Here is a 16,788-nt window from a genome sequence, read left to right as displayed (position 1 = left end):
AGTTGACAGTGTTCCTTCCAAGTGTGGAGTCTGCACTGAGGTATCTCAGGTGGTGTCTGGCACTGCAGGAAGGGAAGGGATGTGCGTTCAGAGGAGTGCCTACTGCTGGTAATACCTCCCATTTGTTATGTGATTGATTTGGGGGGGTTACATTTTGATTGCTTTATGTTCTGAAAATGTTGCTGTTGCTATAGCTCCTGCCCTGCCCCCACCTCCACTCATTCTGCTATGTGGCACTGCATGGGATCACAACTTAGGGTTTAAGAACCTCTGAGGTCTAAAGGAAGACACACAGGAGAGCACTGCAAAATGCTCATTTTCTTCAAGGTTCTGTGGAACTTCTCAGCCAGATAAGCTGTATCCTGGAACATACAACAAGCCAGAAGAAGTCTTAGGACTTAAGACCATGTAAAATATATTCTGTGATATAATGGAATCAAACCACATATCCTTAATGAAAACAAGAGAAAAGTCTCCAGATACTTAGAAATTATTTAGAAATATGTTATTTAACCAAAAAAAAAAAAAAAAAAAAAAAGATTGAGCTCAAAGGCAGAATTAGGGCCCGAGAAGATAACTCAGTTGGCAACGTTTTTTTCTTTGCAAGCATAAGCACCTGAGTTGGATCCCTACAGCACACACATTTAAGAAAAAGTCAGGCATAGTGGTCAGCTCTGTGCTCAGGAGGTGGAGACAGACAGACGTCTGGGGCATTCAAGTAAACCTAGCCCACTCAGGCAGCTGGCTCCAGGCCAGTGTTTGTCACAAACACACAAAATAAGAGTAAAAAAATAAGTAAGTGTTTAAGAGGGTAGATAATCCTGGAGGAATTATATACAGGATTAGCTTGTCCTCTGGCTCCACCTGCATGTGCACACATGACCCTGTACAACCAACTGAGAACACATATGCATGTGCACACAGAAAGCCAGAAGTGAAAAGACTCTGGCGAGCCTTAACTTACCAGAGGACCTCCCTCCCCCCACCAACCCCAGTGAACAATGTGGAGCCGGGGATCAATGCAAAAGCAGGAGGAATTTTATTGTTTCAGCATGCTGGGGTCGCCCTGCACAGGAAGGAGAGAGAGAACGATCCAGTCAGCAAGTTTTTATACAATTTTCAGAGCAGCAGCCATTAGTCGCAATGTGATTGGCAGAACAGTGTGATTTTTAAACTGTTTGATCTTTAGGGAATGAGGTGGCAAGGACTTCCCTTGTCTGTAGGTGGCCAACAGTCAGTCTGCAATGTGTCTACATGCTCTGGGCCTCCCCCACCCACAGGTGGCCAATGGTTGGTTCCTCCCCTCTCTGTGGTCTAAGGAATGTAATTGCCTCTTCCTTCTGGAGGGGAGGGGTGCCTAAGTGCTCCATGACCTCTCTCTTCAAGGAGAGGAGGGGTCTGGTGGAATTTTCCAAAGGTCCTGAACTGACCTCTTCAATAACACTAGGTGCTTAATTGGAAAAGAAAGACCTTCACCCATTGGTATTCTAAGTTCTTACCTCAAAAAAAAAAAAAAATGGGAGGACAGAAACATACAATGTCAATAACAGTAAGGAGTAGGGATCAACAGTATTGAAAACAGGAAAAGACCAGAGGGAATTAATGAAAAAAAAATGTTCTCCAAAATAATCGACAAAAAAAAAAAAAAAAAAAAAAAAAGCTAAATCTGCAGGAAGATTGACAAAGCTAAAGAGGAGATATATCTTCAGCATCAGGCATGACCTGGGGTGTCACAAATCCTAAGGCCATAAAAGGATTGTAACCGGACAACTGAAAAGTAACAGAGAACATTCTTGGAAGCTACAAAGTAATAAAACCCAATAGATGTGTCTACTAAAGAAAAAGAATTTGTCTCAATAACCCACTGAGATCCATTGTGTGCATGGGAATGGGGCCATGCACAGAAGCTTGGGGAACCAACCGGCATTTTCAGTAAAGAATGATTCTCCCTGCCCCAGCCATTGCCAACTATCCATTGCCAATAGTTCCTCCAGATGGGGCCAAGTCTGAAGACCATGCACTCCATCTATGCTTGGTTTGGCTGGTTCAATCTTATGTAGATCTTGTGCAAGTCGCGGAGCAGCTGTGAGTTCATGAGCAGGGTGGCCATGTCCAGAAGACGTCACTTCACAGCATGCTCCAGAGTCCCCACTTAAGGCTGAGCATCTCCTGCTCTGCACACTGGGATCAGGGGGGCATCGCTACATTGGCTGCAGCCCACTGCAAAATTCAAAGACATGACATTGCAAACATGACACAACAGGAAAAAATGGGGAGTGGGGAAGGGGATATGGTATGTGGATTCGATCATATTTCAGTCTGTGTGTATGTATTTCTCAATAATATTTAAAAACTTTTTAAATTTGTAGTTACAGCTGTATTTAACATGATCTACTATACAGTGAATACATCAAACTATCCAGTTGCCTCCTTAACATGTTCATTTTAAATCTGAACTTATTTTTAACATTATTTCTTTGTGTGTGTGTGTGTGTGCGTGCGTGGCATGCACGGCATGCATATGTCACAATACACACGAGGAAGTCGGAAGACAGCTTTCAGGAGTCGGTTCTCGCCTTTCACATGGTTGAGGTAGAATTCCTCTTTTTTTCTCATGCTATACAGCTTATTCCAGGCTAGGGTTCCTGTGAGCTTCTGGCTGAGTATCCGGTCCCCATCTTCCATCTCAGGGTAGGAATGCTGGGATTATAGGTGCATGCCGTAACTTCCAGCCCTTTATGTGGGGCCCAGGTCATCAAGTTTGAGTGGCTAGTGCTTTATGCTATCTCTTTGTCCCCTGTACAGTTTGTATGCATCAGTTTAAAAACTTTAAGTAAATCTCAAAAAATATAAACTAAAACTATACAGATGTTTCCAGGCCAGAGTGATTTCACTGAAAATTTTTACCAAATACACAAAAGAATAATTATCAATTTTATATAGTGTCTTACAGTAAGGAGAAAAGGAAGAAACATTTCCCAACTAAATGTAAGAAGCCACCAACAGGCATGCCACAGAACAGGGCAGATGGGTAGAAGTCAAATGCTTGAAGGATTTCAGCATCATTGATAGGGAGATGCAGACTCAGACCACAGTGTGTCTTCAGCACACACTACTGGATGGCTTACACTGAGGAGAGTGGCATCAAGTGCTGGCCAGGCTGCAGGAAATCGAGTCACTCCCACATCACTGGTGAAACTATAAAATAGTTACCCTACAGAACAGTTTGAGGACTTCTTTTAAAACTAAAGCTTCCCAAGCCCTAGGGAGGAAGAAGCAGGAAGGTCAGGAGTTCAAGGCCCTCTTCAGCTGCATAGCTAGTTCAAGGTCAATCTGGAATACGAGACCCAGTCTCAAACCCTGGAGCTTACCAAATGACCCAGTGGTTACACTCCTGTGCATTCACCCCAGAGAACTGACAACACCTTCACCTAGGAACTTACATGTGCACGTTAAAGGAGTTGTCTTCATAATTTCCCCCAGACCAAAACTACCAAGCCCTCCAATGGGAAGACAACTAAACTGGGTTTTTCATTTCCAGAACTACTCCTAGCAATTAAAAGCGCATGAATTCTAGATGCACAGGGCTACTTAAGCAAACCTCAAATTAGGCTGAATAAAAAAGCTCCTATTTAGAGGAATGTACAGTACATGATTCCATTCATGTAACAGCTGTACAATGGCATAATTGTAGAGAGGAAAAGAAGAGATTGGCCGTTGTTAGGGCTTAAAGGCTAAGGGAGAGTGTGGGTAAAGCCCTTAAAGGGGAAGTCTGTTGGTGATAGTACACTTAAGCTTTTTGATTGCAGTGGTGATTACCCAGGGATATGTGTGTTCAAATTGTATTCAGCTAGAGCCAGGCACCCAACAGAGTGCATGGCTTCCTGGAAAGACAGAGCAGGTTCTATGGACGGTGCCGATTTCAAAGGTCAGATCTTCACTATACTGTGCTTATGTAAGATCTTGCCACTAGGGAAGGTGGAGTCAATGAGAAAATAAGAACCTGCATGTGTTCTTATTTTTAATTTTTAAAAATATATTTTAAATTTAAGATTTTTTAAGGAAATAGATAATTGACAATTGCAGGACAATCCAGGTGACACATCACACTAACCTGTGATTTCCACAGGTAGAATGTGGGCATCTCTCCTTTTCAAAACTCATTAGGTGACTCCACATGCAGCCACATTTGTGGTTCTGTGCTCATTGATGTGAGTTACTGTCATGATTATTGTCATCCTGCCCTTCCAGTGAGACTTACAGGGTCTTTGCTCTGTGCCCCTGCATCGGAAGCAACAACCCTTACCATCGTATCTAACCATCAGTAGTAATGGCCACTCCCCATTCACTGCTACAGTCTGGACTTCCCAGTGTGGATCAGTTGGCCCCTGATGAATGATCCTGAAAATGTAGAGAGAGGTCTCATCCCCACCCCACGGCACTCAGTTTTCCTTGCACGGGAGTCCAGATTGGCACTGGCTTCTGGTTCATTATCCAAGGCCTTCTTGAGTTTTCCCATATCAAGAGGGAAGAGAGAATTGAAGCTCCAGAATGGGGCATTGCTGTTGGCAATATGCATACTTCTGAATAGGATGCTGTCTTTGCAAAGGCAGGCTGGGAGGAGTGAATGGTAAACATTGGAAGGCCTTCCTAATTGCGGTCATTTTGGTTTCATGTTTCTCCCCCTCCTCCCTGAAGTACCTTCTAGATGTAGATGTCTGTGCTGTCCTTAGGGTACCATGACGGTCATCTGAGACCTAGAGCATGTCCATACTGGGAGACAGAAACGAGGGCATGGGCTGAAGGCAGCCATTGACTGACATCAACACAGCCCTTAGGGAATGCAGCATGCCAGGCCTTGCTGGATACACTGAGAGCTGTGGTTTAATATGGTCTGCTGGGAGGTGTTTGGGTAATGGTCGTGGGTATCAATGCCCTTCTCAAGGAATGGGTCGCTCAGGCCATGTGTGGCTGGCTCCCTTTGTTGTATTCTGCATGCACCAATTTCTAGCTCCTTCCATTCTGAGTTGAAGAAGCTGGAGCCCTAACAAGAGGATTCCTCCCTATCTTGGACCTCTTGGTTTCCAGAATGGTGAGCCCAAGTAAACCTCTCCTCTCTGTAAATTAGCTAGTCTCAGTATTCTAACATCATAAAACCGAGGCCTTGGGAAGATGGCACAAGGAAGACATTGCAACAGAGGGCCATCCTTGCGTGAATCCATTGTTCTGTTTGGCCTCCTGGACGGGCAGCAGAGTCTCTAAAGCAAATCACGAGTCAGGCTTCAGGCTAGCAGGTGGTTGTGTTATCTTTTTGGGGTTCCTGGGTCAATCTGTTACATAACTTCATGTGCCCTGAAAAAGAAAGGCTTTGCCTGCCAAAAATTAGATGTTTATATTGCCCGTGACATTGCCTGAAGCAAATCTGCCTTATTAATGGGGAGTAAAGGACAGAGAAGAGAGGAGGCAAAGGAAATCTCCCCTGCTACAAGTTCCAGAGGCACTGTTCACACAGACCAGTATCACTCAGACAAGCTGAAGTCAGCACTGATGTGACATGAAGACAGCTAAACCTGAGGCTCCTGATTCCACAGAACCCAGAACCAAGCCACAGAGCAATCAACATTCAGAGGTAGCTGAGTCTCATCAAATCAAATCTGAGCTTAGAGTCTCTGTCACTCATCCTCTCCTCAGCCCCCACCAGTCAGCACAGATCTGTTCTCAGTTTCCCTGAATGGTTCAAGCACCGATTTTATTTTCTCAAAGAATCAACCCTTCCCCTGACCATCTCAAAATGGAGAGGGGATAGCATTTGTTGACTTGTGGTTCCTTCCCCATGTTAGTCAGTGAAACCTCACTGACATCTTACCTGGAGTGGAAGGCAAACCTTTCGACCTTGTGAGTGAAGAGAGGTGGCCAGGGGGAAGAGCAGGAGGCCATTCTTTCAGAGAAGTGAGTCTCTGCTTGCCAGAGTTGCCGAGGCTTAGAACTCCTCTGTCAGTCCACACTGACGGACATTTAAAGCAAGATTAGTATCAGAGTTGTTTTAAAAGAAGAAAAGGGATAAGGATAGCATAGTATGCTTAGACTGGATTCCCACGCCAGGGCATAAGAGGAGCCGAGGCCCATGGTGGCTGGTGCCTTGGAGCTTCAGGGTGAGGGGACTTGGCAGGCAGAGGTGCTGCGACATGGAGACATCATCTTCTGCCATGTTTTGTCCCTAGAAGTAACTCATTTGGGGAGCTGGCGGCCCTACTGGGACTTCCCTATATCAACCCTGGGGAGGCTTTTTGTCTGAAACACCTTTTCTATCTCTGATGAGACTTTGCGGGCAGGGTCTCTTTCCTGTTTTAATAACCCATTATCAACTACAAAGTTGCTGCTAGTAAAAACATCAATTATCACTTATGCAAGACTTGGCATGACTTGAAGCCACATTCCACTCTCAGAGCACCATAGCTGCCTTGAGCCAAAATCCAGAGAGGGGTTGAGGACAACTTGTGTACACGATCGTTAAGTCGGCCAAAAGAATATATTTTTATCCTGTAAGTTGAATGCCAGCTAAGCAGTAATGATTACTGCAAGAAGCTGTAATTTATACTAGGCAAAGAGGAGAATTTTTTTCTAAACGATTAAAAACTATGTATTGCTCAAGGCCGGGGGAATATAAAGCCTCCAAAGGTTCAAATGGAAGTGTCAGAAACAAGCTATTGCCTTAAATTTTTGTATATTTATTTTATTTTATATGTATGGATTTTTACTGCATCATATACAAACACTTTATGTGTGTATATATGTGCGTGTCTGGTGTCTGAGGAGGTCAGAAGAGGATATTGGATCACCTGGAACTGGAGTTGCAGATGAGCTACCATGGAGGTGCTGGGACTTGAACCCAGGACCTCTGCAAGAGCAACAAGTGCTTTTAACCACCAGGCCAAACTCACCAGCCCTTAGCCCTTGGTTAGAAAAAAACGATGATTCAATACAATGTCCAAGTTTCTTGAACAGTGTATAGTCATAAACTGGTACAGCCATGTGCTGCATGCTATTATATTCGGGGGGCACAAAATGTACCATGTGTATAACCACGGTCCCTACAGATATACCACACAGCGGCATAAAGCTGCCACAAAAGCTGCCATGGTGGAGTACACATTGTGTGGTGGTGTTTGCACAGCGGCAGAATCTCCCATGATGCATTTCTCAGATTGTTCCTAGTGGCGAAGCAAGCAGTGGTATGGTCAACACTTCTTAGAAATACTCATCTCAGAGTGGAGGCAAAGAGAGACTTAGGCCTTGGATTTTGGATGTGTCCAGAATGTGCCAACATGAATGTCCTCTCTGGTCTCACCCAGAACAGTTGGCTTTTTGGTTGGAAAGAATGGTTGCTCTGAGTTTTGGCTAATCAATCTAAAATGTGCTGATGTTTGACTATCAATGGGTCTGCCTTAGGGCAGGGTCCTGAGATTTCTAAGGGTTACAATCATGTGGGAATATGTAAGAATCCAAATGTTGAGGTCAGGCTTCAAGCCAATGAAGTCAGAAATCAGATCTGTAAGAGCCAGGTACCAATGTTTCTTCAGGCTTTCTAGAAGAGTCCACTGTATGCCATATTTGAAAGACAATGCTTTAGAGAAACTGAAATTGGTCTTTCTTGCTCTTGTAATGGTAGATTCTGTCTTTCAAATTCTGTCTTTCAAATTCTGTCCTGCCTCCCTGGTTTTAAGTTGCATTAGGCTGGATATAAACTGCTTTGAGGCTGCAATGTACATCCATATCAATAAACCATCTCATGCTACTTGAACTAACTGGGAAGCTGGCTCTGGAAGTGGGGTACCCCCACCACTTCAGGCTCACACAGTTTTATACCAAATGTCCTCCAAGACCTTGTGTCTGTGGATGGGATGATCCCTAACTCTGTGACAGAGAGGGCAGAACAACAGGACAGCCCAAGGATAAAACACTGTGTTTTAGAACAGCTAGAAGGTGAACGATTTCCAACAGAGGTTACTGGTGTTTATTCCGTGACATGAAAGTACCTGTGGTGGGAAAGAGGCAGACAGTTCAGCCATGGAAAGCTCATTGATGGAGGGAAAAATCAATGGGGAACAGCAGCCCACAATCTCAACTTCCCCAACTGGTTTCTGTCAGGTGTTATGAGCTCCCAAGTTGAAGATATTTTACTCTATTGTCTGGCTAGCTAGTTGGCTGGCTGTCTGGCTGGCTGTCTCTTTTCCATTGGCCAACTATTTATTTAATAAACATATGCATTGAAAACCAACAGAATCGAGGGCCATATAGAACTGAGCCTCGAAGGAACACAGCACACACACACACACACACACACACACACTCATATACACTCACCTCTGCTTGGAACTGTGGCTTATGCTTTTGATCTGTATGACCTGGAGAAGTGTGTTCCCTGCATTCTGTGGTAAGGTGACCCTGACCCACCTACTTCAGGAAGAGGACAGCACCCCCAGGAGGGTAAAACCCTTTCAAAGGAATTCTGAGATTTAGCCAGTCTGCTTTGTTTTCTGTCTGTCTATGAGTTAAACAATTTGCCAATACTTACCAACTCCTCTATGTGGTTAGCTAGGCTATCACAGCTATAAGAATGGTAAGTCCTGCCTTCAGGGTGACTCAGAGAGTCATTAAGAGAGGGACTGTGGTGGTCAGAGTTCAAGGTCATCCCCTCCAACTCTCCCAAGAATGGAGAGCCATTTTAAAGAGGAAACGACCTGTATGCTGTGCTTAGAGCAGGACTGGGCCCCATATGTGCCAAAGGCATCAAGAGAAGCACTGGACAGAGACATGTTGTGGGAATCCTGGCGATGCTGAATGGACTGAGGTTTCTCTCTGTCCTGTGATGAGCATTTCACAGCCTGGGGAAGGGCGGGAGGGATATATAGTCTCCTTCCCACTTCCTCTCCACCTTCCTGGCAGGATGGAAAAGGCAGAATCCAAATAACAGTCCATAAAGACCCCCTGATGATTAGTTTCAAACAAGGCAAGGAGGTGATGGTCATTAGGAGCAGGAAGTCAGGTCCTTAGGATGACTACTGCCTAAAGCATCCTGTGCCCTTTGAAGTCTCCAACAGGCCTTTGAACTTTGGGAGGCAGCAGGTTCCCCCTTTCTTCAGCCCCTCCCCCCCTGCTGTCAGCTAATCCCCTTCTTCACTGTTCTTTGAAGAAAGAGACAGGAAATGCTCTTTCTTCAAATGCTCTGGGGTCTGGATTTCCATGCCCATTAGCTGGCTGCACCACTGAGGAGCGCAGAGTCTGGAAGCTAGTAGGAGCTAGTAGTGGGGTCCCATCTTAGGCCCCTTGGTAGCCTTAGGTTCCCCCCTCATTCTGAGTTTTAGGTTATTAATAAATTATCAAGCATCATAACCACCCCCTTTTCCCATTGTCTGAGAGATCTAGAATTTACTATTGTTGGGGCTCGGGTTAAATGTAAGCTTCCTGGGAATCAAAGCTGCTATATTTAGATGGGCTTGAAACTAATCAAGGGTGACACAAAACCAGTTTATTATAATAATGCATATTATATATACACATACACACACAAATATGCATACATTCATGTAATCTATGTGCATGATTGCAATAAACTGGTTTTGTGGGTGTATATAATATATATGTATATTTGCATATAGTCTGTGTGTGTGTGTATGCATATATGTATAGGAACATCTGCCTATTGCTACCTTCAGAGGTCAGAGGAAGATGTCTAGTGCCCAGCTCTGTCCTACACATGCTATCCCTGTAAGACATAGTCTCTTACTAAATCTAGAGCATGCTGGTTTAGGGCTGTGTCAGCTAGTCAACAAAGCCCAGAAATCCTCCTGCCTCCCATCCACTGGAGTTACAGGGGCATAGCCACACCCAGCTTTTACTTGAGTGCTCTGAATTTGAACTGTCTCCTGTGTTGGATGCCTTTAGGGCCCTGAGTTGTCAGCCCAGAGGCTATTTAATTCCCTCACTCCCGTGGATAAATGTGCCTAAAATGAATAAAGTCACTGTCTCCTTTATAGTCATCGTGACCTATTAACCCTTCAGGGCACTGGTTCTCAACCTTCCTAACACTGCAACCCTTTAATACAGTTCATCTAGTTATGGTGACCTCCAATGATAAAAATTATTCTGTGGCTACTTCATAACCATAATTTTTCTACTGTTGTGAATTGTGATGTAAAGATCTGATGTGCAGGTTATCTGATATGCACCCCCACTCTGATATCAGGACCTACAGGTATCGAACCACTGCTTTAGAATGAAAGCTCCACGCACCTAGCACTTCAGGCCTGCGACTTTCTAGTAGAAAGCGTTTGACAACTATATACTGAATGAATAGCTTCATGTGGCTACCCTGTGTCTAGTCAGGGATGAACAAATTGGGGTGCAGAGGTGTTGCTGACTAGGAGAAGGGACAGCCCCTCCATCCTATGTCCTTCCTTTGCCCCTTTTTCTCTATCTCCACATAATTATTTGAAGTTTTATTAAATTAGAATTAGAAGCCCACTTGTGAGTCTCTTTTACACATTTGTAAATGCAATGTAAAAGCAAACGCATGCACACACGTGACTCACACACCCCTCTTCTTCTGAGATAGTCAATATACATTACACATATATTATCCATTTTTCCCTACCATGATATTACCTGTTATAGAAATTACCACACCAGTCTGCTTTTGATCCCATCTGGTGGAGGAAATGTGCTCCTTAGAGTCGTTCCTTGGGCTCTTCCTCCCAACACCTCTAGCATTCATTTGCCTAAACTGACCAAAGCCGGTTGAGGAGAGGCCAGACCTGACTCCTGTTCCCTTTCATCAAAACCCAAGAGCTTTTGAATGACAAGTCAGCTCAGAGACTGCCAAGTCCAAAGCTTCCAGCATGTCAGCTGCACAGACCCCTGGCTCTCTCCTCTGGTATATTCAGTCTCCAACGGTACTCAATGGTATAGTGAATTGTGAGAGTTCTTTCTTGACTCCCTCCTTGGTATGCCTTGAGATTTCTTGTAGCAAATCCAGCAGAGGTGTGCTATTTTGTTTAAGATCTGTCCAAAGCCATTAAGTTATTATCGCGTCTGACATAGGAGGCACAAGGCCCATCTGTGCCCTCAACCTCACAGTCATTTAGAGTTAAAATGACTGTGTCCTTAATGCCACGCATTTCCGTTAAATATAACATGGCCAGAAATAATACATGCCCTGGGACACAAACCTAAAATAACATGGAATTTTCAGTCAGGTAATCTTTAATTTAAACTAAAAATAACCTAAACAGTAGTTTAAATAAACCTCAAGTACCAGGACACCCACCCACTGCCAGTTCATCTAACTGTAAGCTTATGAGACATTTAGTTAGCCTTTGAAGGATTCAAACCAGATCAACTGTGAACTAGATTAATATGAGCCCCCAGAAAACCAGAATCCCACTCTTAGCTGGTCCTGCTGACTAGAACATTCCTTTGGGAAGGCCACTGCTGAGGGCTGGCAAGGGAAAATGCTCACAGCAAGTGTCCCACTCCTGTTGAGATAGATGCTATCAAGAACATAGCCTGTTGGACACACCATCAGCTTGAGTGCTTGTATAAATGCTAAAATGTATAAACTATGGGTTTGGCTAATCTCTCTGTGAAAAATTTAATTTGCAGCTTCTTTCCAATGGTATTAGTTGTTAAAAAGGACACATATTTCTGGTGGCTGCTTGGGAGATGCCTGCTGGGGAGGGTGTGTGTTCATTGACAGAGGACAACTGTAGATCAGGTCGCCTAGCATGTTGGTTCTCCATAGGACTGTGGCCCACTTCACAAGGCAGAAGATGCTACTGCTTTTAGCTGATTATTGACGGAAGGGTAGGGGAGAGGCTGTAGAGAATTCCTGTAAGCAGAACTGAGGTTCCTAGAGGGACTTAACCATTTCCCAAAATAAGAGAAGGCTGTGTGGAGTTGAAAGAAGGCGAATGTGATGATATTTGCCATGATCTACATGCTGTGACTGGCAAGGTGTTCTTTCCTTGGGGTCCTCTGTGACGGGATTTGAAAGGCTAACAAGTTAGGCAAGCAGGGATCCTAAGTCAGTGCTCAGAGTGCCAGTGTCCATCACACACTTGGTCTCTCCCTCCCTTCAACATGGTCTTGCCAATGAAAGTAAAGAGACAGATGTCATCCAACTTTCTTATATAACCCAGGTCCACCTGTTCAGGGGTGATACTAACCACAGTGGTCTGGGCCCTCCCACATCCCTCCAGAAAATGTACCACAGGTTTGCCCACAGTCCAATCTGATAGAGGTATTTTTCTCATTTGAGGTCCCCTTTTACCAGGTGCCCCTAGCTTGTGTCAAATAGACAAAAAGCCAACTGGCAGAGACGTGTAGGCAGTGTCCAGGTTAGCTATTGTGATCAGTACCAAAACAAATGTAAGCGTGCAGATCTCTGAGATCTGAATCTTACTCTTTTGGAGAAATACACAGAAATGAAATCACTGGATCATACACTAGTTTTGTAGTTCTGTGTTTATTTTTTTCTCTGACTTGCATCCTGACCATCAGGTACAGGGTTTCAAGCACCCTACATCATTGTAGGCACTGGCCTCATCACTACAGGCATAAGTAAGACCATAGAATGGTTTGTATCTTCCTGATACAAATCAGCTGTCATCAAGAGCATCTCTTTCACAGACCTGATGACTTTTGCAAATTGTCTTTGGAGAAATGACTGTTCAAATCTTTAGCCTGCATTTCAAATTCAGGTTATTAGGGGATTTTTGTTTTCAATTGACTTATAGGACTTGCTTATGTATATTGTAAATAAACCTCTCATAATGTGCTAAGTCAATGTTTCTCAACTTGTAGGTTGCAACCCCTTTGGGAGGTTGCATATCAGATATTTACATTACAATCCATAACAGTAGCAAGTCACAGTTATGAAGTTGCAATGAAGATAATTTTGTGGTTGGGGGTTCTATATCATGAGGAACTGTATTAAAGGGTTGTAGCATTAGGAAGGTTGAGAACCTTCTGTGCTAAGTGAAATGACACAATCACAGAAAGAACATACTATATGGTTCACTTATGGTGTAAGAGTGGAGTGGTCAGTGCAGAGAGACAAGTCATGCATTCAGCTGCAAGGTAAGTAGGGTCTGAAAGCCCATCATGGCCTGTGAATGTAATTAGCACTACGAGATCAAATACCCAGGAACTTAGAACACAAATGTTAAAATCTCTTGCCACAACAACAAAAAAGTTTAGAAAACTTAGGACTAAGGATGTGGCCTCATTGTACAATGTTCGCCTACCATGTACAAGGCCCTGACCTCAAACCCGATTATGTAAAATAAAATTGCCTCAAGTTTATTGGGTTTAGTTAGGACATGGTGTTGGGCACCTTCGATCCAAGCACTTGAGAGACAGAGGCAGGTGGATCTCTGTGAGTTTGAGGTCAGAACTGGTCTATAGAATGAGTTATGGGCCAGCCAGTGGTATGAGATCATGTCTCAAATATATACAAAGTAAACCTCAAGAAGAAATAAGCCTATTAAACAAAGCTTTATTTGAAAAGTAGTTTTCGCATTTATTTATAGATAAGTAAATGCTTTCTGTTGCCCACCAACAGAAAAGGTTATTTAAAAGGAAGAAAAGAAAAACAGAGGAATTGTATTGACACAGAGAACTCACTTTATACATCTAAACGAGCATAGGGCCAATCATTCTCATTGGACAGGATTATTCAGTCATTTCCTGGATTTCCCTTTGACCTTTAACATTTGGGAGAGTGATACCCACACAGGTAGATGGAGATTATCCACCCAGAGGTAGTTCTCATCCTGTGAGCACACCTGACACAGAGATGAGGTATCTGATATTTAGGGCACACTGTTTGGTTTCAGACAGGTAAATATTTACCAGGGCTTACGAGAGGCCAGCCTCTGAGGAAGCTATGTCAAGGTCAGGGTTAAGAAGGAGGAGGCTCTCAGTTTGAGATCTTCTGGGGTGCTATAAAGAGCACTGTGAGATTCATTTCTGGATCTTCAATCCTGTTCCATTGATCTTCCTGCCTGTCACTGTACCAATACCATGCAGTTTTTAACACTATTGCTCTGTAGTATTGCTTGAGGTCAGGGATACTGATTCCCCCAGATTTTCTTTTGTTGCTGAGAATAGTTTTAGCTATCCTGGGTTTTTTGTTGTTCCAGATGAATTTGATAATTGCTCTTTCTAACTCTGTGAAGAATTGAGTTGGGATTTTGATGGGTATTGCATTGAATCTGTATAGTGCTTTAGGCAAAATGGCCATTTTAACTATATTGATTCTACCGATCCATGAGCATGGGAGGTTTTCCCATTTTTTGAGGTCTTCTTCCATTTCCTTCTTCAGAGTCTTGAAGTTCTTGTCATACAGATCTTTCACATGTTTGGTAAGAGTCACCCCAAGATACTTTATACTGTTTGTGGCTATTGTGAAGGGGGTCATTTCCCTAATTTCTTTCTCAGCCTGTTGCAAATTGGTACAACCACTCTGGAAAGCAGTCTGGCGGTTCCTCCGAAAACTGGGCACCTCACTTCCAGAAGATCCTACTATACCACTCCTGGGCATATACCCAGAGGATTCCCCACCATGTAATAAGGAAACATGCTCTACTATGTTCATAGCAGCCCTATTTATAATTGCCAGATGCTGGAAAGAACCCAGGTATCCCTCAACAGAAGAGTGGACACAAAAAATGTGGTATATCTACACAATGGAGTACTATTCAGCCATTAGAAACAATGAATCCATGAAATTCTTAGGCAAATGGATGGAGCTAGAGAACATCATACTAAGTGAGGTAACCCAGACTCAAAAGACACTAATAATCAGTATATGAATACTAGTCTCTCTGTTTCTCACAGTGATTCTCAGAGTGAATCATGGTATGCACTCACTAATAAGTGGTTATTAACCTAGAAAACTGGAATACCCAAAACATAATCCACACATCAAATGAGGTACAAGAAGAAAGCAGGAGTGGTCCCTGGTTCTGGAAAGACTCAGTGAAACAGTATTTCGCAAAACCAGAACGGGGAACTGGGAAGGGGTGGGAGGGAGGACAGGGGAAGAGAAGGGGGCTTACGGGACTTTCGGGGAGTGGGGGGGGGCTAGAAAAGGGGAAATCATTTGAAATGTAAATAAATTATATCGAATAAAAAAAAAGAGCACTGTGAGAAACAGAGAGACTAGTATTCATATACTGATTATTGGTGTCATTTTGCTGAACCTTCATACATTCTATAGTCAAGCCACCTCATCTTCTGTATAAACTCCTGACTGTAGTCTATAGTATGAGAACATTATCACCCTACCTACATCATGCTTTGTACTTGAAACCTGACTTAAACCTGACCCAGAGCCTAGAAGTGAGGCATGGTGGGGCATAGCATCTCACACTCCTCCTCTTTCTCTTTGAACAGCCTGGGGATGAACCACGATGATGACCGCTCATCTTGCTCTGGCCGGTCACACATCATGTCGGGAGAGTGGGTGAAAGGCCGGAATCCCAGCGACCTCTCTTGGTCATCCTGTAGTCGAGATGACCTTGAGAACTTTCTCAAGTAAGTCTTTGAGCAACCAAAGATGGGAAATTCAGCCAGTGTAAGAAATGAATTTTTGGATGAATTCTCATCTGACTTGGGACATGTTCAATGCGGAGTGTCCTGTAGTGGGCAAAGGCTTCTTCCTGAGGTTGTAGCTGATATGATGTTGGGTGTCCGGTAGGGAATCATTAAATGAATGGTTGAATGAAATATCAACCCAGTGACTCTGTCTTTCCTTCCTCTGCCAATCTGTAACCATAAATGGGCACCACTGGAGGGAGAACCTGCTACTTTCTGCTTCCCTTGATGGGACTGAATTTGCTGGGGATGGGTATGCACACTTGCCTCCTTTATGGGGAAAGGGATGTGCTTCTCTCCCTAGCCCTTTCTTCCTAGAGAATGTCCGTACTTCTTAGTTCTCAGATTCTTATGGAACAGCTTCTAGTCTAGTTTTCAACCCAGGTTGAAGCAAGCATACCCATGGTCCCTGTTGGTCCCTGATAGTCCCTGTTGGTTCCTGTTGCCTGATCTTAGGGATGTGTTCACAGTGTTAATTTATGGGTCCCGAATGCTTCCCTACTTTACCGTGTTAAGCCACAATCCACATGAAGTGGAAATAGGAGTCAGTGTGTTTCACTGGAGGGTGGAGTTTGATAGACCAGCTCTCTGTGACAGTACCCAGGGAATGTGGGCTAAAGTAGTTAGAGTCTTCTACTTGTTTCCTGTGGATGGGAACATTGTTTGGTAAATAGGTTTAGAAATGGACTTACTCGTTCTAAGATAGTCCACTTCCACTGAGTATTGTAATTACTGACTCATAATAAAATATTGTAAGCCAAATATTGTAAGCCACTCGATGTTTTGCCGTATCACCCTGCAGGGTCAGAGTGACAAGAGCTTTACATTTGCGCAAGTGCATAGTGCTGCTCTCACTGGTGACAAATGGCTTCTGATTGATCCTGGAAGCTATAGACTAGCCTCAGTTGTAGATAGATAGATAGATAGATAGATAGATAGATAGATAGATAGATAGATAGATAGATTGATAGATGAATTACATTCTTTCCTTCAAGGGTTTTGGCAAGTGCCTGGTTTTATCTCCCTTGCTATAAGGTTAGAAAATAAAAGCACTGGGCATTTTATCTGCTAGCAGCCTCTTTTGGGGAAATGTATTTCCCACTGTAAGTGAACATTCTCTTCCTAGTTGAA

General features: G+C 43.6%; 1 protein-coding gene across 1 annotated transcript in view; it reads left to right on the top strand.

The window, feature by feature from the left end:
* Positions 1-16,788, top strand: part of Adamts17 (ADAM metallopeptidase with thrombospondin type 1 motif 17) — a 312,892-nt gene that overhangs the window by 145,186 nt on the left and 150,918 nt on the right. Inside the window, exon 9 of the mRNA XM_052161031.1 lies at positions 15,457-15,597. Within this exon, the coding sequence (XP_052016991.1) occupies positions 15,457-15,597 (141 nt within the window). The remainder of the gene's footprint in view (positions 1-15,456; positions 15,598-16,788) is intronic.

This window comes from Apodemus sylvaticus, chromosome 1 (assembly GCF_947179515.1).
Source record: "Apodemus sylvaticus chromosome 1, mApoSyl1.1, whole genome shotgun sequence".
Taxonomy (NCBI): domain Eukaryota; kingdom Metazoa; phylum Chordata; class Mammalia; order Rodentia; family Muridae; genus Apodemus; species Apodemus sylvaticus.
This window is presented reverse-complemented; position numbering and strand designations above follow the sequence as displayed.